Source organism: Colletotrichum acutatum (genome assembly GCF_030867785.1).
Source record: "Colletotrichum acutatum strain CBS 112980 chromosome Unknown BDZ83scaffold_24, whole genome shotgun sequence".
NCBI lineage: Eukaryota > Fungi > Ascomycota > Sordariomycetes > Glomerellales > Glomerellaceae > Colletotrichum > Colletotrichum acutatum.
The window spans coordinates 349,797-375,409 of NW_026849018.1; the positions used below are offsets into that span (position 1 = coordinate 349,797).

Genomic DNA, 25,613 nt, shown 5'->3' on the forward strand with positions numbered 1-25,613 from the left:
GGTGGATTTTCGCATTCGGCGCAAGGTCATGATCGAGGTCCGAGGTCAGTAGTAGGGTAATTGCAGACGACGGGAGGTTCGGTGCGACGAAATGCTACGGTGTGTTGCGCATTGGGGATCGGTATGAAGGCGTGGAAAGGTCCAAGACGTCGTCGGGATGGCTGAGTTGGAGTCGGCCTCGCTGGAAATTTTGTGAAGATGGAGGCACACGGCGGGACAACTGGATAAGGCGACGGCTTAGCGTGGGAATGAGGGACGGCATGCAGGTCGTACCCCACCATCGAAAAACACAGCTCGCCCCGCCCAGTGCTATGCGCGACGACTCACGGGTACGTATCTGTTGCTCAGTGCCAGTTGACAGTGGAGATGCTCAATTCTTCGTCCCCAGGTCGCGCAGAAGACTACCTTAGGTAAGGCAGACTCTACGCAGTATACGGTATTACATGCCCTGCGAATTACTTAGACGAGTCTGGGATTCATTTCCATGCCATGGATCGACCAGGCCTGGAAATTGCCAAAGCATTACCAACTGTTCCAAAGATAGGTCCAAATCCGAAGCATCAGGGACAGAAGCAGATACAGGAGTATCTGGAGGCATCGAAGCTATCGGTGTGAGTCTTTCGGTACAAGTATCTAAGGTAGGTAAGGGTGTACGGATAAGCGGCGCAGTGGTTGGTGAGTCTTCAACCTCAGCCTGCAGTGAGCGAGGTGCAGCTGGCTCGCTTCTGACGGGAGATGAGGTAAGCATCGAGAGCACCTCTACCTAGACCTCTGTTCCCGACGGTTAGTGCAGCGTCACTGTAAATGTAAGGTACCTATGTACTTACTTAGGTTCGGAAGGCGGCCCCTCGGCTTGCATTCCACCGTTGTTCCATTTACACGGGACTGCAAACTGCGTCATGGGGTCCCTGAAAGCTGGAGCTCCCCATGTCCAAGTGCAGCTGACTGGGGCCATCTGCGCCCTTCATTCATCCACCTCCATAGTACTCTGTCAGGTATTAGTCCATACAAAGATACGAATACTCTGTTCACTACGGATCCTGTGCCTGGGGAATCACCTGCAGATGGGTAGGCGGCCTCGTGTTCCTTTACCGCGTATTTCCCTTTGATCCAGAACTGTCCACTCTCATGTAAGCCTCCATTACCAACTGGACACCTTACCTCACAGATACCTACCTACCTCGGAAAAGGTACTTACCGTAAGAGCAAATACCGCCAAAAGAGCAAGTACACGTTGTCCCCTTTGATAGTGCCAAGCAGCCAAACCCCCACGACTTCCATGTTGGATACTCATTCTTCCTGAGCTCTTCTTCCTCCTTCGCCCAGCCTTACCTAAATACATACAAGATTCCATCAACCCCCCAACCTTGCTCTCTCTTGACTTTCGTTCGATCTCTCTCACCTCGCTGTCGCCGCCTCAACCCTGCACCATTGCTCCAGTCTGAAACCAGTATTCCTGGTTCCCGCCCAACCTGCTCCAAGCTCCCCCCGAAACTGCCCTCCAAACCGGTCACTGCTCTCCCCGACAGTCGGTCACGTCCTCCCCCCAGAGGACTCCGGTGACGCACTCGCACTGATAAGTGCCCGTCTGCTGCTGCCTCTGTCACGTTGGCGCCCGCGATTCTTCGCTCCAGACAGGCTTGGGGACGACACTACAGACCGCCGAACCTCTCCGGCACCTATATCAACAGCTACATCACCGCAACCTCTCGCCGCTCCTGGGCATCCCGTCACACCTCCGCCGAATGGCACTCGGCCCACTCGCAGATCATGGCTCCCGGCGGCGCTGACCGCAAACCAGAAAAGTCCTACCTGTCATCCGCTGTCGACTCGATCAACCCATGGGCCGGCAGCCGGAGTTCAACACCGACACCCAAGGATCCTCCTCCACAGCCCGTGCCCGTTCCGACCTCCCGCCCTGGCGATCACAGCATCACCCACTTATACGGCCAGAGCATCAAGACCTACCCCTCCGACTGCCCTCCTCTGAACGTGCTCTGGTACCACGCAACTGATGTGAGACTGCCCATCGTCGGCACGAAAACTGCCCATTTTCAGACTAACTCGATGCTGCCCAGGTTCCTAAGCGCAAACCCCAGTTCCTCCGAGACAAAGCGAAGCCTGTCGAAGATGCCAAGCCTCCGATCCAGCCAAAGAAGTTTTTGCCTTTCTCTAAGCTAGATTCTCGCGCAATCGAGACGGCGTACCAACGTCTATTGGAGGATTCAGAGAAGCGAAGAGAAGAACGATCACTGCGCAACATTTCATCGGGCTCCAGGCGCGGTCGCCAGAATACCGACGACGAGGGCATGCGCAGCAGCGTAGAGACCAGTCCAGAGGGTACCCAAACCCCCAAAACGCGCGTCCCCGTGAATGAGGACTACCTCTTTGATGTCGATATCGAAAACCGGGAGCTGGGCCCGGTCTACTGGCTGGGTCCTGTATATGAGGTGCGTCGCGGCACCTGGTTCTACGACGAGGGTTCGTCTTTGCGGCCATGTGAGGAGAACCTAGCTTCACAGCTGGAGGAGGGATATCTCAAGGTCAAGCCCTGGACATACCCCAAACCGCGAGTCCGCAACGACCCGAAGAACAAGGACCCTAAAGCCAAGGACGTTACGCCCAAAGCGTCCGTCGAGAATCTCAAGGCCGCAGCAGCTACAACTCCCACGACCGACGGGAGTCTGAAGTCTCCAGGGCCGCAGAACCAACATCAACCTTCCTCACACCGCTTGTTTGGCGCCTGGATGAACAATATCGCCACATATCAAGATGCAGGCACGGCATGGCTCACCTCAGACAGTATGCTCTCGTGGGTGACGTCAACCATGTACGAGAGATTCTCGGGCGGCGGTTATATGAGCGGTATCAAGCTGGTCAGAGGCTACTCTGACGTGGCGAAGAACAAGAAACAACAAAAACAGCCGGCGACGCCAACCGACCCTACCGTAACCCCGCAGCTGGATGAGAAGCAGCAAAAACTGCTCAAGAGGAGGTCTGCGCCACCATCTTCCAGGCCGTCACAGTCAACCGACGAGATTTCCCTTCTGGAGGAGGAAGATGACAGGGAAAATTCTCTTCAAAGGCAAATTTCTTCGCTGATGGAGGGGGCTGAGCGCAACCAGGAGGAACAGGAAGAGGAGATTCGGAAAAGGGAGGAGAAGGAAATTGAAAACGACTACAACGGCCAGCTCGGCGAGACCCAAGGGCGAGAAATCGAACACCTGGTATTAGTGACTCATGGAATCGGCCAGCTCCTCGGCATTCGGTAAGCACAAAGATTGGGCACGTTGTCCACTTGAGAGACTAACTTACGCAGTATGGAGAGCGTAAATTTCGTTCACGATGTCAACATTTTGCGCAAGAACATCAAATCTGTGTACTCCAGCTCTGCTGACTTGAGAGCACTCAACTCGGAGCTGGAAGATGGCTCTCGAAACTGCCGTGTGCAGGTTTTGCCTGTGTGCTGGAGACACTTGCTCGATTTCCCCAAGAGGCGGGAAAAGAAAAAGGAACAAGATATTGGCGATGGTGCCCAAGACGAGGACGAATGTAAGTGACTGGCCTGAAGTTTAGGGGACACGACTAATCATTCAAAAGACCCCTCCCTAGAGGACATCACCATCGAAGGCGTGGCGTTTGCCAGGTCCTTGATTTCCGACCTTGCGCTGGATGTTCTCTTATACCAAAGTGCATACCGAGAACAGATCTCAGAGATTGTACTCAAGGAGTCGAACCGTATCTTCAAGTTGTTCATGGAACGGAACCCAGAGTTCAAGGGCAAGGTCCATGTGGTTGGCCATTCCCTCGGCTCGGCCATCATGTTTGATATCTTATGCCGGCAGAAAGAGAAGCAAAAGACGTTGGAAACCCCTAGGAATCCTCTCCGATTCTGGCCGGCACAAGAAAAGATGGAGGCCCATCGGGATCGAGAAGCCAACGAGTTGCGATTCGAGTTTGACGTGGAAGATTTCTACTGCCTTGGGTCTCCGGTAGGGCTGTTCCAAATGCTCAAGGGACGGTACGTTGCTGCACTTCTCCTTGTCAAGCTTTGAGTTGACTAACACAACTAGGACGATCGCGGCTCGCCATCTGCCCAACTCCCGGCCATCAGAAAGCCCCTTGAACCCAGATTTGATGGACGACCCATTCCTTGCCGCGAATCCGGCTTCTCCTACGCATCGTGTTTCCGCAATCACCGGTCTCCCCTATTCAGTCTCGTCTCCAAAGGTTTCGCAGCTTTTCAACGTCTTTCATCCGTCAGATCCAATCAGCTACCGTCTCGAGCCCCTGATTTCGCCTGCAATGTCTACCTTGAAGCCCCAAGTCTTGCCGTACACCAAGAAGGGCATCTTTGGCAACGTGGCGCAACAAGGCCTCTCGGGTATTGGTATGAAGGTCGGTCAGAGTGTCAGCGGGCTGTGGTCCAGCTTGAGTGCAGGCATAGCAAGCAACATTCTGAATCGCAGCCTCGGTCTCAGCAATGAGGATGTGGCCAAGATGAACTCAGCCAACTCACCACAGCAGGTGTCAGGCGCAGGCACGAACATTGCAGACAGCGGTGTGATTGCGGATGCGTCAAAGCTTGGGGAAAAGACGAATGAGCGCAAGAAGCAGCTGGCGGACTCCAAGTCGATGATTGGTCGCACCAGCATCAGCGGGAATGAGATGACGCTGATTGACGACGAGCTCGAGACGTTGTATTCCAAGTTCCAGGAGAAGCGGGTAGCACTGGCCAAGACGGACGACGACGGCGGTGCCGCGGACTGGCTCGAGGCAGAGCGTAAGGCGCAGAAGCTGCGGCGGGAGGAGATGAAGGTCCGGGCCCTGAATCGCAACGGGCGTGTCGATTACAGCATTCAAGAGTGAGTGAATGATTTGATCTTGCTTGAGTCTATATACTAACATGCGATAGGAGCGTCCTCGACTTCAACCCCATGAACACGATTGCGTCGCACATGAGTTACTGGTCTGACGAGGATGTCAGCCACTTTATCCTTTCACAACTTCTCTCTAATAGAAGCCGAGCAGAACGAAAGTAGACGTGCCATAACTTAGACTAGATGGTTGGGATGGGCGACCTGATCAATACAATGGTATTTCACGTAGAAGGAAGATGTCTCGTTCCATATGAGTGTCTCGTCCCCTTCTTTGATTCTTCCACAAAAGGCTGGGTATCTTTTTACTTCTCATCTCTCAACGTTGCTTAGGCACGCAGAACACTGGCATCAACCAAGGCACCCCAACGAGCAGGCAACCCCTTGGCCATGTCCTCGGCCGTCGTCCCGTCCTCGGTCTTGAGCGCGCGAATATCCTCGCCCACGTCGTTGGTCAACCTCACAATCTGCAACCCCTCCGCCGCCTGCCGCGCCGCAGCTGGAAATACGTCCGTCGGCAACCGCGACGCGATCCAGAGAAGCAACCAGACCACCTCCTCCTGCGCCTTTTCCACCGCGACGTGCAGCGCGCTCTTCCCTCCGGCGAGCGGGTCCTGGTACCTGATCAGTTGGCCGAGCGCCGCGACGTCGCCGGTGAGTTCCTCGTTTGCGTCCTGGAGGAGGGCGACGATGCCTTCGACGTCGCCTTCGGAGCACATTAGGTGGTATGCGCGGGCGGGGCGGGCTTCTGGATTGGAGGCGAGGTAGGCTTCTTCGGTGATGGTAGGGAGGATGTCGAGGCTGTCTTGTAGGCCGCCTTCGTTCACGTAGCGGGTTAGGATTGCGGGTTCTCCTGTGGGGGTTTGGGTTGGGAGGTAGGTTGTGCAGGAGGGGCAGGAGAGGGAGAGGGCTGTTTGTTCGGATTGGTCTAGGAGGCATTGCCTGGTTTTGTTAGTTGGTGTTCGAATGGGATGAGTGATGAGTGAGGTGTGATGTGTGAGCGAGAGAGATGAGGGGGCTTACCAGTGAAAGTGGCAGCCGCAGGGGAGCTCGAGATCATCGGGGACGTTTTGGGGCTCGTCGCCGGTTTGGTTGTCTTCGTCTTCGCTGTCTGGGTCGATTGTGATGATGAGGGGGTCCTCGCAGGCTTTGCATACGGCTGCCATGGCGAATGTGGATGGCGGGGGTGAGAAGTAGGGAGAGGGAGATGATGGTCTGATCCGGTGGTTCTATGAAGTTCAAGACACAGACGGTTGCTTTCGAGAGTGCTGAATGACAAAGCGACGAAGTTGAGGTGAGATTCTTTAGGTCGCGATGAGGATATCGCCACGGAGGATCAGAAAATTCGAGGTGGGGGGGAATTCGGTGCGGGGACTGTGCTATAATCATAAAAGCACTGTACTTGGTCAGGAGTTTGCTATGAACAACACAGTACATCTTTGTTCACCAGTGCTTCGCCAGTAATGTGCCGGGATCATGATGCATATTTTGGTCAAACTTAGGTTCCCTGAACCCGGTCGTTCCAGAAGATTGCCTAGAGCGGCTTACGGGCAGATTGACGGTTGGCAATCTATTTCAAGGCTGGGCAAGTCTGGAGAAGACTTTGGGCGCTTAGGGCTAGAGAGTAAGGGGGCGTCTAAATTGGTTAAACAGTGCAAGTGGGCAGCAGCCTGAATGGAGCGAGAGATCGATCATCGGGCCTTGCGCAGGGCGAGGACATTTCGAGATCTTGGGTATTACTGCAACAGCTCTTTATGCCTCAACGTGCTTTCCGGGCTGCTTTAGATAAGCATCATGCAGGGGAAACCATTGTGAGGCGAACCACGTCAAATTAAGTCGATGGGTCCCGGAGCGCCGGAAGACTCTCGCGGACGGCCAGGTCTGGAGGTCTCGTTTCCGCGTCCGTCCCCGTGATGGAGAGCCGAGAGCGTCGTGGACGTGCAGAACATGTGTTGTGGTGCCTGGCGAGCCACGCGTTCACGTCGTCGTCGTTTCTCTTTTGTGGATGACTCGACGTCTTGGCTAGACTTCATCTTTTCTTACAGTTTGGATTAGATACTATGAATCGGGAATGAGGCAAATATGGTAAACGGCAGCCTGAGATTGTCGTACACTGCGAGACGCAAGATGGCTTACACAAGTGGTCGCAGGCGAAACGAGAGCGAGTTTGCCTTACGCAAGCCGTTGTGGCTGGTGGCCGTTGGTCGTCGGGTACCTCGGGCGTCTGCTTGGGTACGCGGAAGGGTAAAGTACACTAGGTCTCACGGGTATCCGACTTGTCCGAATTCAAACAGGCTTCCCGCGGTTACCTACCTTAAGGTGCTGGAGCAAGGGGGAGGTACCGTGTTTCTTGCATTGATTCGGGTGGCAGGTCGAGGTACCTTACCTTACCTCAGCTTGCCTCAGATGTGAGCACTGAGGAATTGGGATGTACCTCTCGCCCCAGTTTGGGCTATTGGGTACCTATGGGTCCATCAATCTAGGTGCTTGAGCGGCTTGCCTCACTCTTAGAAGCTGAGGTTTTGCAATGTCCACGGGTACGGCAAGGCAATAGTCCAGGCGCTGCTAGACCACGTGCTGAACATTGCTTCGCTTCACCAGCGTTGCGTTGGGTACCTAGTGTACTCCGTAAGGTAAGGTAGATGCAAAGTCGAGTGTCGCATCGCAATGTAAGGCAGCCAAAGTCGAGAGCAGGAGGTGGGCATGAGACGGGTGAGGTGTCTTAGGTAATCGAGGCGATGGCTGTACAATTACATCAATGGCCCCTCCCCGCCCCCGCCATCGAACTGGGAGAAAAAAAAAGGTACCTACCTACCTACGTAAGTCTCGCACATTCCATCCGGCCCCCATTGCCCCCCTCTTCCCCCTCCTCGAAGTACCTTACACTCACAGAAGTCACCTTTCCGCCTTAACACGCGCATTTCGTACCTCGTCACGGCATAGCGCAGCACAGCATTTTGCACAGCCAGCCCCCATTGCGAGCATACCTTACCTATTTTACCTTGCACAGTACCTTGGCCGGACGGATACCATACTTACAGTACCTGCTTACCTTGTGCCTACTTCCATTGCCTGAATAACCCTCTTCTGGGCCTTTAACCTGCTTGAATTCTTGCTTGACCTGGGTACCAACAAGTACGACCTTGCTTAGCCCCGGTTGACCATCATCATCATCATCATCGCCCTCCTTCTCCCTTTGGTTTATTCAACTTGTTTGTTACATACACTTTCCTCCCGATATACAATATCGACAACTGCAACAAAACCACGACTGCTTCAAGGCACATCCAACACATCGAATCCTCCAAAGGACCCTCTTCCCCGTGAGGTACCTACTGCGCCTACGGATACAAAGTACCAACCTCCGTCAACGTCCGTGCGTTCCGGAGCTTCCTGCGCATCTGCCACTCCCGCTTGGTCCCTGATCAAGTCAAGTGCTTCCAACCTGCTCCGCCGCGCCGAGCGCATTACCCAGAGAGACTCCCGTCATCCTCTTCTCTCCACCGTCCACCAACCTCGCCAGCGGCTTCACTCTCCTCAACCTACCGTCTCCCCATACCGTCGTCTCTTTTCCCGCGACACGCCCAACACGCCCAGAGACGACCACAACCATGAACGTTCTCAAGCTTCAGAGGTGCGCACACAGTAAATCGCATTCCCTGCCCCGCACCGCTGCGAGTGATTCACTCCCGCCAGCATTGCTCAGGGGCTCTGCTCTGCTCCTACCTCCATATCCCCTCCTCCGTCACTAACCAAACATCCTCCCGCAGGAAGTATCCTCAATTCCCGCAAAACGAAATCTTTGGCCTCAGCGACGCATTCCGCAAGCTCGACATTGACGAAAAGGGCTATGTTGACGAGGCCACCGCCATCAAGGCCACCCAGCAGAGCGAGCGCCAACCCTACGATGTCGTACGACAGGCTCTGAAGGAGGTCGACCTTGACTCCTCCCGCAGAGTCGAGCTCGAGGACTATGTTGCCGTATGTTTCAGTGGAAGCCTGCCATCCATCGACTCCCAAGTAATGCTAACAACACACCTACAGCTCATTGCGAAGCTCCGCGAGTCCTCTCCAGCCCAGAAACGCATGTCGACCGGTCCCGGTGGTGGTACCGGCGCATCCATCGTCGCGCAAGCAACCGGAGGCATGGGTCACTCTTCAAAGTCGAGCATCGGCAAGATTCACGTTCAGGGCTCCAACGCCAACGTCACCCACACCATCAACGAAGATGAGCGCACCGAGTTCACCCGTCACATCAACGCCGTCTTGGCCGGTGACGCAGATATCGGAAGCCGCCTTCCCTTCCCTACTGACACCTTTGAAATGTTTGACGAGTGCAAGGATGGTTTGGTCTTGGCCAAGCTCATCAACGACAGTGTCGCTGACACCATTGACGAGCGTGTTCTGAACCGACCCAAGAACAAGAAGCAGCTCAACGCTTTCCAGATGACGGAGAACAACAACATCGTCATTGAGTCGTCCAAGGGTATTGGTCTGTCCGTTGTCAACATTGGCAGTGGTGATATCATCGAGGGCAGAGAGCACTTGATTCTCGGTCTGATTTGGCAAATTATTCGCCGTGGTCTCTTGAGCAAGATTGACATTAAGCTGCATCCCGAACTCTACCGCTTGCTGGAGGACGACGAGACCCTCGAGCAGTTCCTGAGACTTCCCCCCGAACAGATTCTTCTCAGATGGTTCAACTACCACCTCAAGGCCGCTGGCTGGAACAGACGGTAACTAAACCTACACGAAATCAATGCTGGAAGCATGCTAACTTGCGCAGGGTGAACAACTTCTCTAGTGATATCAAGGACGGCGAAAACTACACTGTTCTCCTGGCACAGATCGGCTCCGAATATGGCGCGACGAGAGCCCCTCTCCAAACACGAGACCTTCATCAGCGTGCCGAGGAGATTCTGCAAACCGCCGACAACATGGGCTGCCGCAAGTTCCTCACTCCGTCATCCCTGGTCGCCGGTAACCCCAAGCTGAACCTGGCTTTCGTGGCCAACCTGTTCAACACCCACCCCGCGCTCGACCCCATCACCGAGGAGGAGAAGCTCGAGGTTGAAGACTTTGATGCCGAAGGAGAGAGAGAAGCCCGCGTGTTTACTCTGTGGCTCAACAGTTTGGATGTGCAGCCTGCTGTGCAATCCTTCTTTGACGATTTGCGCGACGGCACGGTGCTTCTGCAGGCTTACGACAAGGTTATCAAGGGATCCGTCAACTGGCGTCATGTGAACAAGCCACCGGCGCACGGCGGAGAGATGCTGCGGTTCAAGGCGGTCGAGAACACAAACTACGCGATCGAGCTCGGCAAGCAGAACCGCTTCTCGCTTGTGGGTGTCCAGGGTGCAGATATCACCGACGGTCAACGGACCTTGACTCTTGGTTTGGTGTGGCAATTGATGCGCAGAGACATTACCGTCACTTTGTCAACACTGGCGCAGCGTCTTGGCAAGAAGGAGATCACGGACTCGGAGATGGTCAAATGGGCCAATGACATGTCTCGCAAGGGCGGCAAGTCATCTGCCATCCGATCCTTTAAGGACCCCTCCATCGGCACCGGTGTGTTTTTGCTGGACGTGCTCAGCGGTATGAAGAGCAGCTACGTAGACTACGACCTCGTCACCCCCGGTCACACGGACGACGACGCCTACCTCAACGCCAAGCTCAGCATTTCCATTGCGAGAAAGATGGGCGCCACCATTTGGCTGGTGCCCGAGGATATTTGCCAGATTCGCAGTCGCCTGGTGACCACCTTTATCGGTTCTCTCATGGCCACGGCAGAGAAGCAGGGGCTGTGAACCGATGCGTCTTGACGAATGAAGGTTGCTTTTCTTTTTTTTTCTCACTCTCCAACGTTTGATGTTTCTTGTCTATGAGGATAGAAAAAGGCCAAAACTGCGGCGAGGCTTTGATTGTTTGTTTTTAGTTGAATGAATCCATTACGAATACCACAGACTTTTGTAGAATTGGGCCAAATGTGACTTCCCATGTCTTTAGCATGTATTCTTATGACGTATACGCGGTGAGATTTGATTCCCTTGATCATCAAACAGTGACCATCCGTCTATACGTGCAATCGTTTCAGACACACTCCGATGTGAACTCCCAAGGTAACGTTTCGTAACTGTACAGATCCCCAGCCTCGCGGCAACGTGTTTACACGGAACATCACAGTATAAGATACAGACTACACAGCAGACTCGGCCCCGTAAAGATGCCGAACCAAAAGATGACGTTCCCCAGCACCTTTCGATCCTTCATCCACCTCGTCCGGCTAAGTTGGACAAGCTATACGCAGTCAGCATCCATGTCATTTCAAGACGAGTAAATCATAATCAAGTAACTGGCAACGATGTGGAAAAATAGGGAAACATATCGAGGGCCCGGATTTGGACTTGCGACGACGTACCGGCAGTTGACACATTTGCAAGAACAGGAGATACCCCCTCAGCTTCTTGAACAGGCACCACATGACGAGCTCGTGGACGCAGGCGGAGAGGAAGAAGGTGATGAGGGTTGCCGTGTGGCGGTTTACTTTCATGGAGGAGATTGAGCTGTGGTAGACGTGACGGAGGAGGAAGTTGTGGACGGGGCTGCGTGGTATGTTAGTATTGGTTGACAAAGGATGCTGTATGGCACGTTGATGGAGGTTTTTGGGATGAAGTAGATGACGAGGGGCTTACCGGTTCCAGTCGCGGGCGAATTGGTCCCATGAGACTTTTATCATAGTAGTGAGTTGATGAGTTTCGACATACAGGGGGAGTAAACGTACCACTATTCCACCACGCGTCGTAGAAGCTTCTGTCGGCAAAGTAGGTGAGTTCTGCGAGGGTGTTGAGGACGGTCTCCCAGATGAGGTACCACGCCATCTTGCGTCTCTCGTTAGCTGTTTTGTCTCTCAAGGGAGACACGGTCTCATAGCTCACCATGTACTCCATCATAAAGGGAAAGATGAGATCGCTGAGCATCCAGGGGAAGTAGCGGAAGCGCTCGGCCAGGGGCATGCCCGCCTCCTTCATGGCGATGGTTTGCATCACGACGGGGTCTGGCGCGTGTTAGTAACGGAATGTCGCGCAGACCCGGCGACGAGTAAAGAATGATCAAAGAGTATTCAGAAGAAACGGAAACTCACAGATGAAAGCCTGCGACACCATAATCATGACGAGAATGATGCCAAACGTGGCGGCCGTCTTCTCGGCAACGTAGTACCAGTCAATCGACTCGGAACGCGGGTACTCCAGCTCGTACACGACCGTGGGGAGAACAATGTACTCGTAATGGTTCGCGGGTGAGAGGTTATTGGGGTACGCCCGGACGACGCTCGTCGCCTTGCCCCGCAGCTCGTCCGTGATGCCGTCAATCTCCCACCGGATGATGCGCTCAAAGACCCGGACTTGGTCTGCGTCGAGGGGCTGTCCGGACTCGATGGCGCGGGCGATACGGTCCAGGTCCGTCAGCTGGTGCTGCTCATCGCCGCCGCTGCCATCCCTTGCATGGGATTGGGACTGAGCCTGCGCCTGCGCCTGGGCGATGGACTGCCTTCGCCCGTGCATCTCGGCCGCGGAGGGCGGGTTGGCGAGGTGGGAGACGGAGACGGTGGAGGCCGAAGGGGTGGTGGACGAGGGGAACTCGGTAGGCGCGACGTGCTCCAGCTTCTTGAGCTTGGAGAGGAGGTACTTGCGCTTCTTGTAGGCGGACGAGAGGTATCCGTTGTAGAAGGCGTACGAGTGCTGCTTCATGAGCATGACGATGCCGTGCAGAACGAAGAAGACGGTATGCGTCCAGGGCCAGTCGCGGATCAGCGTCAGGCCTATAACGCCGCCGATGAAGGCCGACTGCCAGATCTGGTGGACAGTGAGAATCTGTCTACTCTGAAGGTAGGATGTTCATTCACTTACATTCTGGATAATCCAGCCTGACCTGTCCCAGTCAATGTAGCCGGCAAAGACCAGCCGCTGCAATACCCAGCTGACACCCGTGATGGCGCACAGAATGCCGTCGGAGGCAAGGAGCACGACGACGTCCCGACGGAACATGGTCTTCATGATCTCGTTTGTGCCCAAGGGGTTTCCCGTCGCCCGCCAGTTTGTGGCGGCGATCCTGGTGACGAAGAGCGCGACGGCCAGCCAAAAGAGCGTGTAGAAGCCATGAAAGGGGCTGTTGGCGGTGCTTGCGTTTTGCCGGTCAAACGTAGAGAATTGCCGTGTGAAGACGAGGTCGCTGAACTTGCCGGCCCGGCGTGGTCTCTTTGGGTCTTTTTCCTGTCATTGTGTTAGTTGGTCATTACATGTTATGCGCGAGCGACCTACCCTCTCCAGACCCCGTTTGAGAACATCCCGCAGCTCGCGGTCATCCGGAGACAACACATATGTCTTGAGACGACCGGAACCATCGCGGAGAGGCTCATCGTCGATGCTCGAGGTTTCTGACAGCGTCGAGCCGTCTAGTGAGAGCTTCCTCTCACGGTTTGAAGAGTTCTTCAGAGGTGATGCGCCAGGACGGACCGGCGCTCGTCTTTTGCGCGGCCTTGCCGATAGGTTCGGGTCATCGTAATCCTCTTCGCTTGGGCTCTCCGAAGGCGTTGCCGATGTTGCCCGGCCCGTAGCCCGTAATGCATCCCGGAGTGAACGGGGCTCTGGGGACGCGGCCAATGAGGTTGTCATTTTTGGCCCTCCTATGATGCGTGTCTTTGCACGGTCGGTATCCCGGAGGATGCTACTGCCAGATCATGTACAGAATCCGGCTCACTTGAGACGAAACAAGCGCGGTGTGGTGATGCTCTTCCAAGCGATGTCGTCTGGAGAGTATTAAGCAGAAGCTCAAACTCAAAAAGATTGACAAAAGTTAGCGACAACCGTCAATTGTTCGCTGGAAATCGTCAGGATGGAAATGTGAAAGATAGTTGTGTATATGAGTTGTCAGCGTCACGGTCCGAGGTCGATGTAACGACACAGCCGAGGACCCAAGAACCCGGAAGCCAGTCGACTCGCGCGACTGGGATGCGAGTACGAGCGACGGACGATACGGGCACAGAGGAGTCTTGATAATGACTCGGCACGAGTACGAGGCTACGAACTGTTTTCCCAAAAGCGGTTTGATGGAAAATGGGTGTCAAGCAAGCAAACAGATGGTAGTAGACTGAGAAGGGATGAAACAAGAAAACGAATAGACAACTGAGACGGATTGGCGGGCAATGATATAAGACCAGTTCCCCGCCAAGCGATGGATTCTACGGGTCTGCCGGACTCAGATGTCAGTCGTGGCGGATCGTAAACGCCTCTGCCGTGCTACTATTCCATGGCTGACACGGATGCGAGAGAGATTTGGAGTTGATCTGAGATTGTAGGACAAAGGCGTTGGCAGGAGGCTCAAGCTCGGCCGAGGTTCCCGGTGAGTTTCCCTGCAGTCATTGCCGACATGGCACCACAAATTTGCGGCTCGCGAGTGGTACGACGAGCAATAGGTCAGCCCGAGGATTGCGAGGTTTCCGCCGTTGGAGAGCTATAGTCTACCAATCCCGCTTGTCCCGCCCAAGCACGGGGAGCCGGGAACCTACAGTAGGAGGCGACATCATGTGGGTGGTGCATGTGGGCTCCGATGAAGTCAGGTAAAGTATAAAAATAAGATAGCCAGGAAAAGGAACAGAGAGAGTGCTTTGAGTGCCTAGCAGTGCGTGGGTAAAGACGGAATGAAATGGTGGTCTTCGCCATCCAGAGCACAGGCGACCCCAGTTGATGAGCTGTTCGTTTGACGAATGATAAGCCCGATCAAGGGGTTTTGGTGAATACCTAGGATCCCCATACTCCGTACAGTATCGCATAACACGTGAAAAGGGGAGAATAACTACCGGTAGATGATTGTATGGTAAGGTAAGACACCGGTCTACCCCGAATGTCTCTGATTGTTGCCTCGATTGTCTTGTTTTGCCAGGTAGATGCCGGAGAAGAAGGGACCGTCTTTTTATTCGGCCTCTGATGTCTTTGTGCAGATGGAATAGTAGAGTAGCAGGAATTGAGCGAGCAGGTGAGAGGAGTGTCTCCTAAGAGGGTATCTCGCATCCGAGTAGAAGACATGTACAGGTTGCCCAGGATCTGGAGTAGAAAGCGGGATGTACTCCGTCTTCTCTTTGGCGGTTCTCTGACGGGAAGCTGTCGCATCGTGTGGCCGGAAGCGGAGAGACAGGAACACATTCGCATCCGGGCACAGGCCGAGTTCCCCCGTCGGTGCGTTGTCTGGTGTTTTTGACCGGACGTTGGTAAATAGAAATATTCCGTAGATGTTTGTTACGTTGAATTCTCGGACTGCTATACGGAACTTTGGTGCAGGCAGGAGCTTCTGCAATTCTCGGTGAGCGTGTTTAGTCACCTTGGTCACCTTGGAATGTTTGCAAAATAGATTTCCTGTCCTGGTCTGCAATGACATCACTAGCACCCGAAGGGGCCGGGTGTACCTGACCTGTCTGGTTTTGGTTAGCTCAAGCAAGGTAAGGTACCTTCTCGGTTGCCTTCCATTAGGTTGCTTCTGAGGTGCTGCGGGTACTTGCTGAAACAGTGTCGCAGTGGGCGGGAGGCACCTGCCAGCTCAGCGCGTTTCGGCCTCCCCTGGCCCTCTGGAAGGAGCCACAGAGCAACTGACTGTCACTGACTAAGGTACCTGGAGCACTGGATGACTGGAAGGAAAGAGGCCCTAGCGGTGACTGTTCCATACAAAACACCCACCAAACACACTGGGTGCGGACCGCTTTACGTAAGCTTTTCCAGCCTCCGAGCACGGTGCCAGCAGAGCAACTGACGTCCTTCCACGTCGTTTTGAGGTGGACTGCTCCACCGGTACGTACCACCAAGCTCGTTTCCGTAAGGCACTCCGTACTCCATACGCCGTACGCCAAAATCTTTTTGTTGCGCCAGGGCCGATCCGAGCGACCTCTCATTTCCTCTACTCCTCCTCCTCCGACAACTTCCATCACCAAACCACCAACGCGCATCTTCTTCCACCTTCTCCCCCATCGCGAGGCTCTGCTCCATCAGAACCCCGTTCTTCGTTTCAATCTCCATCGCGAGACACACACTTCTCTCTTCTCTACCCTCACATTTCTTTCAGTCTCTTTCAGCCAAAAAGTCAGCATCACCAACATCATGTCGCGCGGTGGCCAAACCTTGTACGTGACTGGCTTCAGCCACGGCACTCGCGCCCGAGACCTCGCCTACGAATTCGAACGGTATGTCAACTGAATATCAGAAACTCCCACGTCGATGCCTCCGTCCGTCCTGTTTTCCTCCCGGCACGCGAGAGCCTTCCGAGATTTCCGATCATCTCTCCTTCCCTCGCTGCTCCCCGCCCACGCCTCCGTATTCGTCCTCCGCCCGTCCTCCCGCTCTCGCATTCGCTGCTCCCAACCTCACGCATCAACTCAAAGATGCCTCCCTCGCCCGTCCTACGTTTCCGTTCTCGTCCTCGCCCTCCGTTTCCCCGTCGATGCGTCCTGTCCTCGTTCGCTTGGGCTGCCTCCTCCCAACCCACCGCCCGTTGTCCGCGCCGCTGTGGCCTGCCAACGCTCCGTGGCACGCCGAACACAATACAGCTTCCTTCTGCTGCGCCGACGACGGCCGACGTTTGGTCTATATCGGAACAAACGGACAACCTCATGTATGTATCTACGTGCTGACGTTCTGACTCGAATATAGCTATGGACACCTTGTCCGATGCGACATCCCTGCTCCTCGCTCGGCATCCAGCAGACTGTGAGTTCACTCTCCTCTCGCCTATTCGGACAGATCCGAACAAAGACTGACACCATACCAGGTTTGCCTTCGTCGAGTACGAGGACCGTCGCGATGCTGACGATGCTTACCATGAGATGCACAACAAGCGCATCGGTCGCGACGACATCCTGAAGATTGAGGTAAGGCGCGGTACGAGACGCAGCTTTGCGGGACGTTTGCTGATACGCTACAGTGGGCTCGCACCCCTCCTTCCGCCTCATGGCGCTTCGACTCGGGTCGTGACCGTGAGCGCGCTCCTCGCCGCTCCTCTCCCCGTCGCGGCCGCTCGCCTTCTCCTCGTCGCAGCACCCGCGACTACTCTCCCAGAAAGGATGATCGCCGGGACCGCGACCGCGACTATGACTGTAGCGACAGACGCGACACCCGCGACCGTTCCCGCAGCCCTGACCGACGGTGTGTTGATTCTCCTAGATCTATCAAGAACTCCCCCAAAGAACCCCCCTCGGGCCAAGGGCCCCTCAGAAATGCCGAATTTGAACTAGTGATCCTGACTGGTCAGAAGTGATCGAGACGCCAAGGAAGACCGCGAAGACCGGGAACCCCGTGAGAACGGCACCAACGGTGACGATAGAAAGGGTACGTAAACCGGTGAGAAGGTGTGCGTTGGGCTGCATAGTAAGCTAACACTCGATAATAGCACTGGACAGCCCTCCCCCTGCCCATGACGACCTGGACGTTGCTGCGGAGTGATAAGTATACCTGGCAATTTCTCTTGTCGGGTTGTGCGCGGCTGTGCCAAAAGTTTTTCTGATTTCTCACCCGGTTCTCCTCTCTCTCTCACCATCTGAATCCTGGATCTGTAAAGTGTCCTCACCTTCTGGGAGATATTTAGTCTCGATGCGACCGATCCGGCTTCTTCGAGCTCAGCACACGACACCCCGGGCTGTCCGATGTTGGCAGCATTCGAGTCACCAGACATACCTATCCAGACTCGATATCGGCGGGACATACGTTTCGGAAACGAACGCGAAACGGCGCGAAATTATTGGCGAGGCGGTTTTTTGAAAGCATTACCCCCTAGTAGTTAGAAATTGACATGTAGGTTTTTACAGCAGCCTCCAGATGTGTCCCAATGGCTTGATTTGAAGCTATTTGACATGTTTGAGTCCCAAGTCGACTGGTCTTTGATTTGGTGATAGTCCGTCCATGGCCGTGATTCGTCCTGAGAATCGTGCAACCGTCCGCATCCATAGGTCAGGGATATCATCTAGAGCAACGTAGTAAAGTAGCCCGCATTTCCATGATTGCCAAAGCAAGTTCTGCGTTATTGATGCAATGCTCATAAAGGTGGCCAACCGTCTCTGCCTGTTCGGGGCTTTGAGGTTTGTCAACGGTGTGGAAACGCACAGCCAGTTGAAGCTATCCACACAAGGACGGTGAACTGCAATGTAGACACATACCCTGCGAGTTTAGGTAAGGGTTACCAAATCATTGGCCAAAGTTTTATGAGTGTAAAGCAATCCTGAGAAAACCGAGTTGCCACTACCTATATCCTACTGGCTATCTTGGTTACCTTTGTACTTAGGTAGTACATACCCTAGGTTGCTTTGCGATAGCGAGGCGCTTGTCATTTGCTTGCCAAACGTCAACACAGCAAAGAGAACGTTCCGTGATGCAATGCGGGGAAAGCTGGAGGAGGGCGGGGTGATCTCCGAAGACTAAGGCAGGTAGTTCGGTGTTGATAGGGAGGATCCGGAGGGTCGGGGTGCCGAAGGGAGGGTTTCTCGGCAAACTCGCGCTGATGTGACCCGGACGCCGCCGAGATGGATGAGGGGAGAGGATGGAGGTACTGCCGGACCTGGCTCTCGGGATTGGCGGGAGTTTGCTTGGGATACTTTGCCCAGGCAGGATTGGCGGTGTTGAACAATGTTTGGGCAGTTGGTGAATTGCAGCAACACGAATTCCTGGTTGAGCTGTGCCGATGGGATGTGGCCATACCTGCTATACCTATTATATTGTTATGAGTGCCAGAAGAGATATCATGAGTTCCGGATACCAGTACTCTCAATGTGGTCATGTGTCTTGCGAGCCTGTGGTTTTTTCGCATATCGAAGCTGGGTACCCCGTTTTCCCCCAGATTGTCGTCATGGGGGTGGAGTTCAAAGCGAGGAGAGCAGCAAGGCCGGAGAGCACTCCATCCACTCAGAGGAAGCAAGATTGTGATTTCATGAAGAGGAGAGAAAATCGTAAGCTGGAACTGAACTGTTCCAGTACCTGACATCATTTTCCGGTTTAATTCTGACGGGTGGTATCAGCGGATCAAGGGTACGCCGTGGTTGGTTTCCAATCTTCAGGTTACAAGAAACAGCAGGGACAGGTAGAGGTACCGGGCGTGAGGTACACATCCCGAGGTTCCTCACATATGGTGACCAACGGACACTTTCCGTGCCCAGAGCCGGCGGGTGAGCCACAGCCGCCGTGGCCCGTGGGGTCCCCTAAAGACTGCCCGCCCTGGGCTGATTGAAGTGCTGCCAACTGCTCTGCAGCCCCTCAGGTTTGGAGTCAGGTACATCGTCCCCAAGTACCTCGTCGAGGTTCCCAGGAGGGAGCTGAAATTCGATCTGCGTCGTTGGGATCGGGTCACTGCGTCCGCCCCTTCACAACCAGCTAATTCGTTCCTCGCGACCTCCAGCTCTTCCTCCCAACTCGCCCCTCGACGACCTGTCACCACATCCAAAGACCAAAGACCAAAGGTCTCGGCGCAAAAGCTCCAAGCTTGTCGAAGCTCTCCTCCTACACATTGCGCGCCTTTTGTCAATTACGCCGGCCCCCCTCACCGTCCGTCTCGACGCTGTTCCTTCCCGTCCCCGTCCCCGTCGACCGAACCGACTCTGTCAATACTCGACCTCTACCTCTGCCCGTACCGACCAAAGGGTTTCTTGCTCGCGCATCCCTCGACACGATCCCCGTCTGTTTCGTACCAAACACATCAATTTGTCGAGCACTCATTTGCCATCGTCAGCCGAATCGAAGCGACCTGCCACTGCCACTGCCATACCCTCCTGTCATTGTCAGCTTAGCCGCGGCACATGCGAAATACCCTCGTCCAAAACCAGCAACTCAAAAAGCCCGCGATACACACGATCACCTTCCAGCCGCACCAGCTCGCGGCCACGAGACACCTTTGATGCTCGAATCCCTCTCCTCTACATCTACTGTCCACCCGACTATGCCTCCGTCGTCGATACCATTCTCCTGTTAGAATCTCAGAATCTTTTGTACTTTCTTTTGACTTTTTGGGTCATTCTTTTCCCCCCAAGCATACTTTCCCCCCTCAGCGCTCCTTCTTCTTCCTCTAGAAAGTCGCAAAGCTCATCGAGTATCACGAGATCCTTTCGCCTCCCGCCCTCAACAGCCTTAAATGCAAGCACAGTCATAGCAATAAGGTGGCTTCGGAGGTTCAGCAGTGTGGTCGTCAATCACGAGTCTTGCGCTTGCAATAACACGCACACACACCCGCACTGCTCCTTGACCAGAGTCTGAAGTCATGTCGCCTGTAAGTGCTACCCGTTTCCAGTTGCTGCATTTCCCACCATTCTTCCTGCCCTGCTACGTCACTCTGCTCGGCCACCTGCCGAGTGTTTTGTGCAGCAAGTCAACGCTTTGCTGACATACAATCTGCGCTGGCAGTCTCTCAATGACGCGGCGGTCCCTGCTGCCGCTGCTGCTCCGGGCCCAGCTCCGGAGCCGGTCAAGTACCTCTGGCTTCGCGATACCGTTTCCCAGCCCGTCGTTGCCGCCTTCTGCGCCGGCGGTGTTGCTGGTGCTGTCTCCCGAACCGTCGTCTCCCCTCTCGAGCGTCTCAAGATCCTGTTCCAGGTTCAGAGCGTAGGACGCGATGCCTACAAATTGTCTGTAGGCCAAGGTCTGGCCAAGATGTGGAGGGAAGAAGGCTGGAGAGGCTTCATGGCTGGCAATGGCACCAACTGTGTGCGCATTGTGCCGTACTCTGCTGTTCAGTTTGGCAGCTACAACTTTTACAAGCGGGTGAGTACCATGCGCCTCTGGCCACCTCAGCCGGTGCAAAGAACCAAGGCTAACACGGCACGACTCACAGAACTTCTTTGAATCTGTCCCCGGCGCAGACCTCTCTCCTCTCGCTCGTCTGACGTGTGGTGGCATCGCTGGTATCACTTCCGTCTTCTGCACATATCCCCTTGACATTGTTCGCACTCGACTGTCTATCCAGACTGCCTCCTTTGCAGAGCTGGGCCCTAGGGCCGAAAAGCTCCCGGGCATGTGGACTGTCATGGGCACCATGTACAAGACGGAGGGCGGTATCTCTGCCCTGTACCGTGGCATCATCCCCACCGTCGCTGGTGTTGCCCCCTACGTACGTGGTTCCCCTGTCGTGAGATGAGATTGGTCCTAGACTCTAACTTGACAAAACAGGTCGGCCTCAACTTCATGGTCTACGAGTATGTACGCAAGTACCTCACCCCCGAGGGTGACAAGAACCCCAGCGCCGTCAGGAAGCTGCTTGCTGGTGCCATCTCTGGAGCTGTCGCCCAGACTTGCACTTATCCCTTGTGAGTCGACTTGGTTGACATGGGGCATTGTTTGTCCTGCTAACAGTTGTAGCGACGTTCTTCGCCGAAGATTCCAGATCAACACCATGACAGGCATGGGCTACCAGTACAAGGGCATCACTGACGCTATCCGGGTCATCATTACTCAGGAAGGCGTCAAGGGCCTGTACAAGGGCATCGTCCCTAACCTTCTCAAGGTTGCGCCGAGCATGGCATCCAGTTGGCTCAGCTTTGAGCTCTCACGCGACTTCTTGGTCTCCCTTAAGCCTGATGGCGACGGCGAGGCTGCTCTCTGAGATGAGATGTAGCTTGCATTACTTTATTTACATCCGATTGGGCTTGTCAAGGAGACCTTCGGTACGAGGATTCCAAAGATCCCCAGGATCAACGGGATGCCTTTATTAGACGGTGGCTGGCATAACAGTCACATCGAGGCAAAGAGACTGCCTCTTTCCGGGTTGTGCCTTTCCAACCTGGCATTTCACTCACCAGTGTTTTGATAATGTATTACAATAAGCCTCCAAGAGAGGCGGAGGACGTCATGGGGTTTGCCTGCATGGCATCATGGAAACGTGAAATTGGGCACTGCTTTCCAAGCAGGACCGATGCACAAAGAACCAAATGGGTAGACCAAGCATTAGCTCAATACAAGACATGGATCGAGCTCACAAGTGTGCCTTTTACACTGGTGAAGTGGTGATTACCCATATAATATGTCGGCAAGAAGCTGAAAATGAGATCCTTTGGTCTATTTGAGACTGTGTTATTCGTTTCTTTGTAAGAGTTTTCTGACCATATCGAGATGCACTACCTCGGTCAATGTCGCCTTGACCGAAAAAAGAGATCTCACCGAGGCTGACCGAGAATGCAGGGGGCCCTGCAGACTTTCCGCAGAGTGGGGCCATACAGGTCCACCGTTCAGCAGGAGCGCCCCTCTGGAAGAAAAGGACCCACCGGAAAATTTATTGATCCACTCGACGTTGATTTCAGTTGCCCTAAAGCCCACACAGCCCGATTTTTCCGCCTGGCGAGGAGAGCGTAATTCTAGTGTGGCCCGGCGGAAATCTTTTGAAAGTTTCTCTTTTACACCGACGACGACAACATCACGGCCGCCCATTTGACTCAATTCGCCAACTTCGGGAGTCTATCGACAAAATGGGTACGTAGGAATTTCCCATTCAAGCCTTTACATGCGAGTGGAATTGTGCAACGCGCGGTCCTTTGCGTCTCTCTGATTATCCTCGTTGAAATACCTGGACATCGTGCGAAATGAACTGGATCTGCCGTTGCCTTTTCTGCGAACTTGGCGCGGCGAAAGGAAAAGGAATCCTCTCCTCACCACAAGACGGTGATGCCTTCGTCTCTACTCCTGCGCTCTGCGGGGAGAAATAGATTCGAAGTAGGGCTCATCTCATCGTGGTCGACGGATGATGGACTTTTCTCGCCTGCATTCAGAGCATGCTTGAACCAAAAGGCTGACGATTGGGCTCTTCACCCCCGTTTATAGGTATCGATCTCGACCGCCACCACGTGCGCAGCACGCACCGCAAGGCTCCCAAGAGCGACAATGTGTACCTCAAGCTTCTCGTGAAGCTGTACCGCTTCTTGACCCGTACGTTATCCTCGATGCAAGACCCCGCGACGACCGAAAGAACATCGACTAACCCTCTGCAGGTCGCACCGACTCCAACTTCAACAAGGTCATCCTGCGCCGTCTCTTCATGTCGCGCATCAACCGCCCTCCCGTCTCCATCTCCCGCATTGTCGGTAACTTGGACAAGGAGGACAAGCGCACCGTCGTCATCGTCGGCACCGTCACTGACGACAACCGTCTCCTGACCGTCCCCAAGCTGACCGTCGCTGCCCTGCGCTTCACCGCCACCGCCCGCGCTCGCATCACCGCTGCCGGCGGCGAGGCTATCACCCTCGACCAGCTTGCCCTCCGCGCCCCCACCGGTGGCAACACCCTCCTCCTCCGCGGACCCAAGAACTCCCGTGAGGCCGTCAAGCACTTCGGCATGGGTCCCCACAAGCACAAGGTACGATCATACTGCCTGGTCCCGAGAAAATGCTACGAGAACAGCACTAACACCCTCTGCAGAAGCCCTACGTCGAGTCCAAGGGCCGCAAGTTCGAGAAGGCCCGTGGTCGCAGAAGGTCCCGCGGTTTCAAGGTCTAAGCGTTGGTGGTATTCTCCATCATTGCTGGGCTCTTTTTCACTCTGGGGTTCGGTCATGCGTGGCCTGGTCGCGCAGGTATGGACCAGAAGCAAGAACAACGCTATCTCAAGACGGGTGGCGTGGGGTTGAGATATCCCCTGCGCTTCCTGTCGTGCTTTACAGGGAACACTTTTTCTTGCATGGTATGGCGTGGTTAGGTATCCAAAAAAGAAGAATTGACGACTACGAAACCTTCTCTTAATGGCGTCGAATGGCATCTCTTGGGCTTGGGTTTTTTCACCACTTTCATACCGGACTTGCCCCTCTCTGTGACTCGCATGTGTGATGTGTCTGAGGTGTGATTACCCACACCATGTTTATGACGGTTGATCAACCAGTCTTGGTGGAGGGACGCATGTGTGGAAGGTGAAATCTACCACCACATAGGTATGGCACTTCTCACCGATATGTACTGGTTACTACTTTTCTCTCCGCTTCTTGCTACGACGACAGACTGCCGTCATCAGTCCACGATCACGCTTTCCACGCTTTCCGCTTTCCACCCTACCTTACATGGTGCCCTAGACTATAGCCAGTCCCATCTATATGATATGTAGTCATTGCAAGAATGATCCTCCCTCGAAAAAGCTTCCAAGATCGGACTCTTCTTATCTATATTCATCCTCTGTCACGTTTGCATGCCGTAAGCCTAGATCTGTTTGAAAACACAAAATTTCGCAAAGGTAGTAGCTTTTAGGTTGCAATGATGGGGAAGAGCGGGAAGGATTTGTGACCTACAGTCTGTTTTGCAGCTTATCATTGGCCTGATTGATTCTGATAGGCTGCCAAAACTTAGAGCAGATATACTCGAGTAGATTGACTCTTGGTTACGGTAGGTGAGAACTGATCCAGGTCAGGATGGGTTCAGCTGAACTCGTTTCTGTTCATATTGACTTAATCCTGCCTCTCGGTGCCGCGATACGTGTTGCAAGCCACAAGGCAGTTCTACTATCGAAGAGAGTCAGAAATCTATTTTCTTCACTCTAAAGTTAGCAAGTAATAATCCAGTGATGCTTCTTAGCTAGTATTTGGAATGCAAACCACGCCTTCCTCCCCGATAGCTCTCTGATAAGTAAAAGGCTCCTACTAGAAGGGAGAAAAGCAAATGGTGTCTCAAGCCAGCACTCAAGCATTGCTCTTTGAAGAAGAGCTGAAGCCGGCCTGGTCGAAATGCATATGCGCCAAGAGGCTTCTTGTAGCACTCCTTGCAGATATCGGACGGGAATTCGGCTCCGCGAGAGCACAATTGATGGCACCTTCGCACACACCAGCGAATCTCACACGTGAGGCTGAAATTTCTGATGCGGACAACCCGACTTGTCTCTAACCCCAGCATACCAAGATGATTAGAAATTGGAATAGGTTTAGTGTTATCTCAAGACCACAATGTGTCGTGATAGGCTTGCATCAATCTTCTTCCAGGTGAGCCAATACACAACTTCAGCTGCGCGACAAGTCACAAACATTGATGCAATAGTATGATTACTGACACCTCATGTTTAATCGCATGGTGTTCTTTTCTCTTTTCAAGTGGCCGTACAGCTGTCTTATCTTACGCAAGGCATTCGCAATGGGAGTTTCCAATTTCTATATCTAAGGACCTGGGCTTCTTTCACACAGCCTTCTAGTTCCTACCATAAACGAGCCACTTCATTCTTCTATACTTTTGCCATGGACACCGACATCTCCACCTGTCCCCAGGACAGTAACTCGACTGACTGTCTACTTCGAACTCTGGTTCAAATTCTGGATGGCGCTCAAAAAGCCGATGACGCGAAGTATGACTGGGATCCTATAACCTTTGCCTTTACTGTCATCGTTGGTGCTGTAGCGCTTTTGTTCGCTCTAGTTCCCATCGTTCAGACCATCATCGCACCTGGACAAGGGAGCAGAACAACCAATCGCCTTGCCATTGGAGAAAAGTGGTCAAAAGAGAGTACAAGGAGATGGAACTGGCGCCAATGGACATACGAATATACTGTAATCACTCCCATCTTTCGTATGCAGACCCTGAGGAAATGGGTGCAGGCGGACATCGACTACATCAAGAAAGATTACGACGAAAACAACTTGAACTTTTGGGATGACATTGACGAGATCTGCGAGGAGAGAACCAGGAACTCGGATCCAGAAAAGCATGTCGCATGTCAAGACAACATCGATAACAAAAACACCGAGAAGGACTCCGAGGGG

General features: G+C 54.0%; 8 protein-coding genes across 8 annotated transcripts; 5 read left to right on the forward strand and 3 right to left on the reverse strand.

Moving 5' to 3' along the window:
- Window positions 1-1,770: 1,770 nt before the first annotated feature.
- On the forward strand, window positions 1,771-5,042 carry BDZ83DRAFT_750037 (DDHD domain-containing protein; the record flags this gene model as incomplete). The annotated part of the gene is made up of 6 exons (XM_060513865.1): window positions 1,771-2,016; window positions 2,079-3,268; window positions 3,320-3,552; window positions 3,601-4,021; window positions 4,074-4,865; window positions 4,916-5,042. The coding sequence occupies 6 exons, from the start codon at window positions 1,771-1,773 to the stop codon at window positions 5,040-5,042; spliced, it is 3,009 nt and encodes a 1,002-aa protein (XP_060367543.1).
- A 164-nt stretch (window positions 5,043-5,206) lies between these two features.
- Window positions 5,207-6,043, reverse strand: BDZ83DRAFT_572488 (uncharacterized protein; the record flags this gene model as incomplete). The annotated part of the gene is made up of 2 exons (XM_060504514.1): window positions 5,207-5,819; window positions 5,901-6,043. The coding sequence occupies 2 exons, from the start codon at window positions 6,041-6,043 to the stop codon at window positions 5,207-5,209; spliced, it is 756 nt and encodes a 251-aa protein (XP_060367544.1).
- A 2,445-nt stretch (window positions 6,044-8,488) lies between these two features.
- BDZ83DRAFT_717791 (CH domain-containing protein) lies at window positions 8,489-10,687 on the forward strand (the record flags this gene model as incomplete). Its single annotated transcript, XM_060511988.1, has 4 exons — window positions 8,489-8,511; window positions 8,648-8,858; window positions 8,922-9,613; window positions 9,664-10,687. The coding sequence occupies 4 exons, from the start codon at window positions 8,489-8,491 to the stop codon at window positions 10,685-10,687; spliced, it is 1,950 nt and encodes a 649-aa protein (XP_060367545.1).
- Window positions 10,688-11,057: 370 nt separating this feature from the next.
- On the reverse strand, window positions 11,058-13,552 carry BDZ83DRAFT_717792 (MBOAT family protein; the record flags this gene model as incomplete). Its single annotated transcript, XM_060511989.1, has 8 exons — window positions 11,058-11,177; window positions 11,299-11,482; window positions 11,573-11,606; window positions 11,662-11,758; window positions 11,816-11,934; window positions 12,022-12,733; window positions 12,788-13,150; window positions 13,199-13,552. 8 exons carry the CDS (start codon window positions 13,550-13,552, stop codon window positions 11,058-11,060), a joined length of 1,983 nt encoding a protein of 660 aa, XP_060367546.1.
- A 2,472-nt stretch (window positions 13,553-16,024) lies between these two features.
- Window positions 16,025-17,362, forward strand: BDZ83DRAFT_750041 (uncharacterized protein; the record flags this gene model as incomplete). The annotated part of the gene is made up of 6 exons (XM_060513866.1): window positions 16,025-16,107; window positions 16,574-16,630; window positions 16,692-16,791; window positions 16,845-17,065; window positions 17,175-17,248; window positions 17,310-17,362. The coding sequence occupies 6 exons, from the start codon at window positions 16,025-16,027 to the stop codon at window positions 17,360-17,362; spliced, it is 588 nt and encodes a 195-aa protein (XP_060367547.1).
- A 544-nt stretch (window positions 17,363-17,906) lies between these two features.
- BDZ83DRAFT_612976 (uncharacterized protein) lies at window positions 17,907-18,937 on the reverse strand. The gene has a single exon (XM_060507735.1). It carries the CDS (start codon window positions 18,894-18,896, stop codon window positions 18,258-18,260), a length of 639 nt encoding a protein of 212 aa, XP_060367548.1. The 5' UTR covers window positions 18,897-18,937; the 3' UTR covers window positions 17,907-18,257.
- Window positions 18,938-19,926: 989 nt separating this feature from the next.
- BDZ83DRAFT_206912 (mitochondrial carrier domain-containing protein) lies at window positions 19,927-21,600 on the forward strand. The gene is made up of 5 exons (XM_060501682.1): window positions 19,927-20,168; window positions 20,303-20,659; window positions 20,730-21,005; window positions 21,065-21,201; window positions 21,254-21,600. The coding sequence occupies exons 1-5, from the start codon at window positions 20,160-20,162 to the stop codon at window positions 21,495-21,497; spliced, it is 1,023 nt and encodes a 340-aa protein (XP_060367549.1). The 5' UTR covers window positions 19,927-20,159; the 3' UTR covers window positions 21,498-21,600.
- A 255-nt stretch (window positions 21,601-21,855) lies between these two features.
- BDZ83DRAFT_750043 (eukaryotic ribosomal protein L18) lies at window positions 21,856-23,380 on the forward strand (the record flags this gene model as incomplete). The annotated part of the gene is made up of 4 exons (XM_060513867.1): window positions 21,856-21,889; window positions 22,709-22,813; window positions 22,876-23,240; window positions 23,303-23,380. 4 exons carry the CDS (start codon window positions 21,856-21,858, stop codon window positions 23,378-23,380), a joined length of 582 nt encoding a protein of 193 aa, XP_060367550.1.
- Window positions 23,381-25,613: the final 2,233 nt, after the last annotated feature.

Coding starts and splice junctions, on each gene's coding strand:
- BDZ83DRAFT_206912 (XM_060501682.1), top strand. Junction 20,660..20,729: donor GCTACAACTTTTACAAGCGG/GTGAGTACCATG, acceptor CACGACTCACAG/AACTTCTTTGAATCTGTCCC. Junction 21,006..21,064: donor TCGCTGGTGTTGCCCCCTAC/GTACGTGGTTCC, acceptor TTGACAAAACAG/GTCGGCCTCAACTTCATGGT.
- BDZ83DRAFT_612976 (XM_060507735.1), bottom strand. CDS start 18,896: ATGATGTCAGGTACTGGAACAGTTCAGTTCCAGCTTACGATTTTCTCT.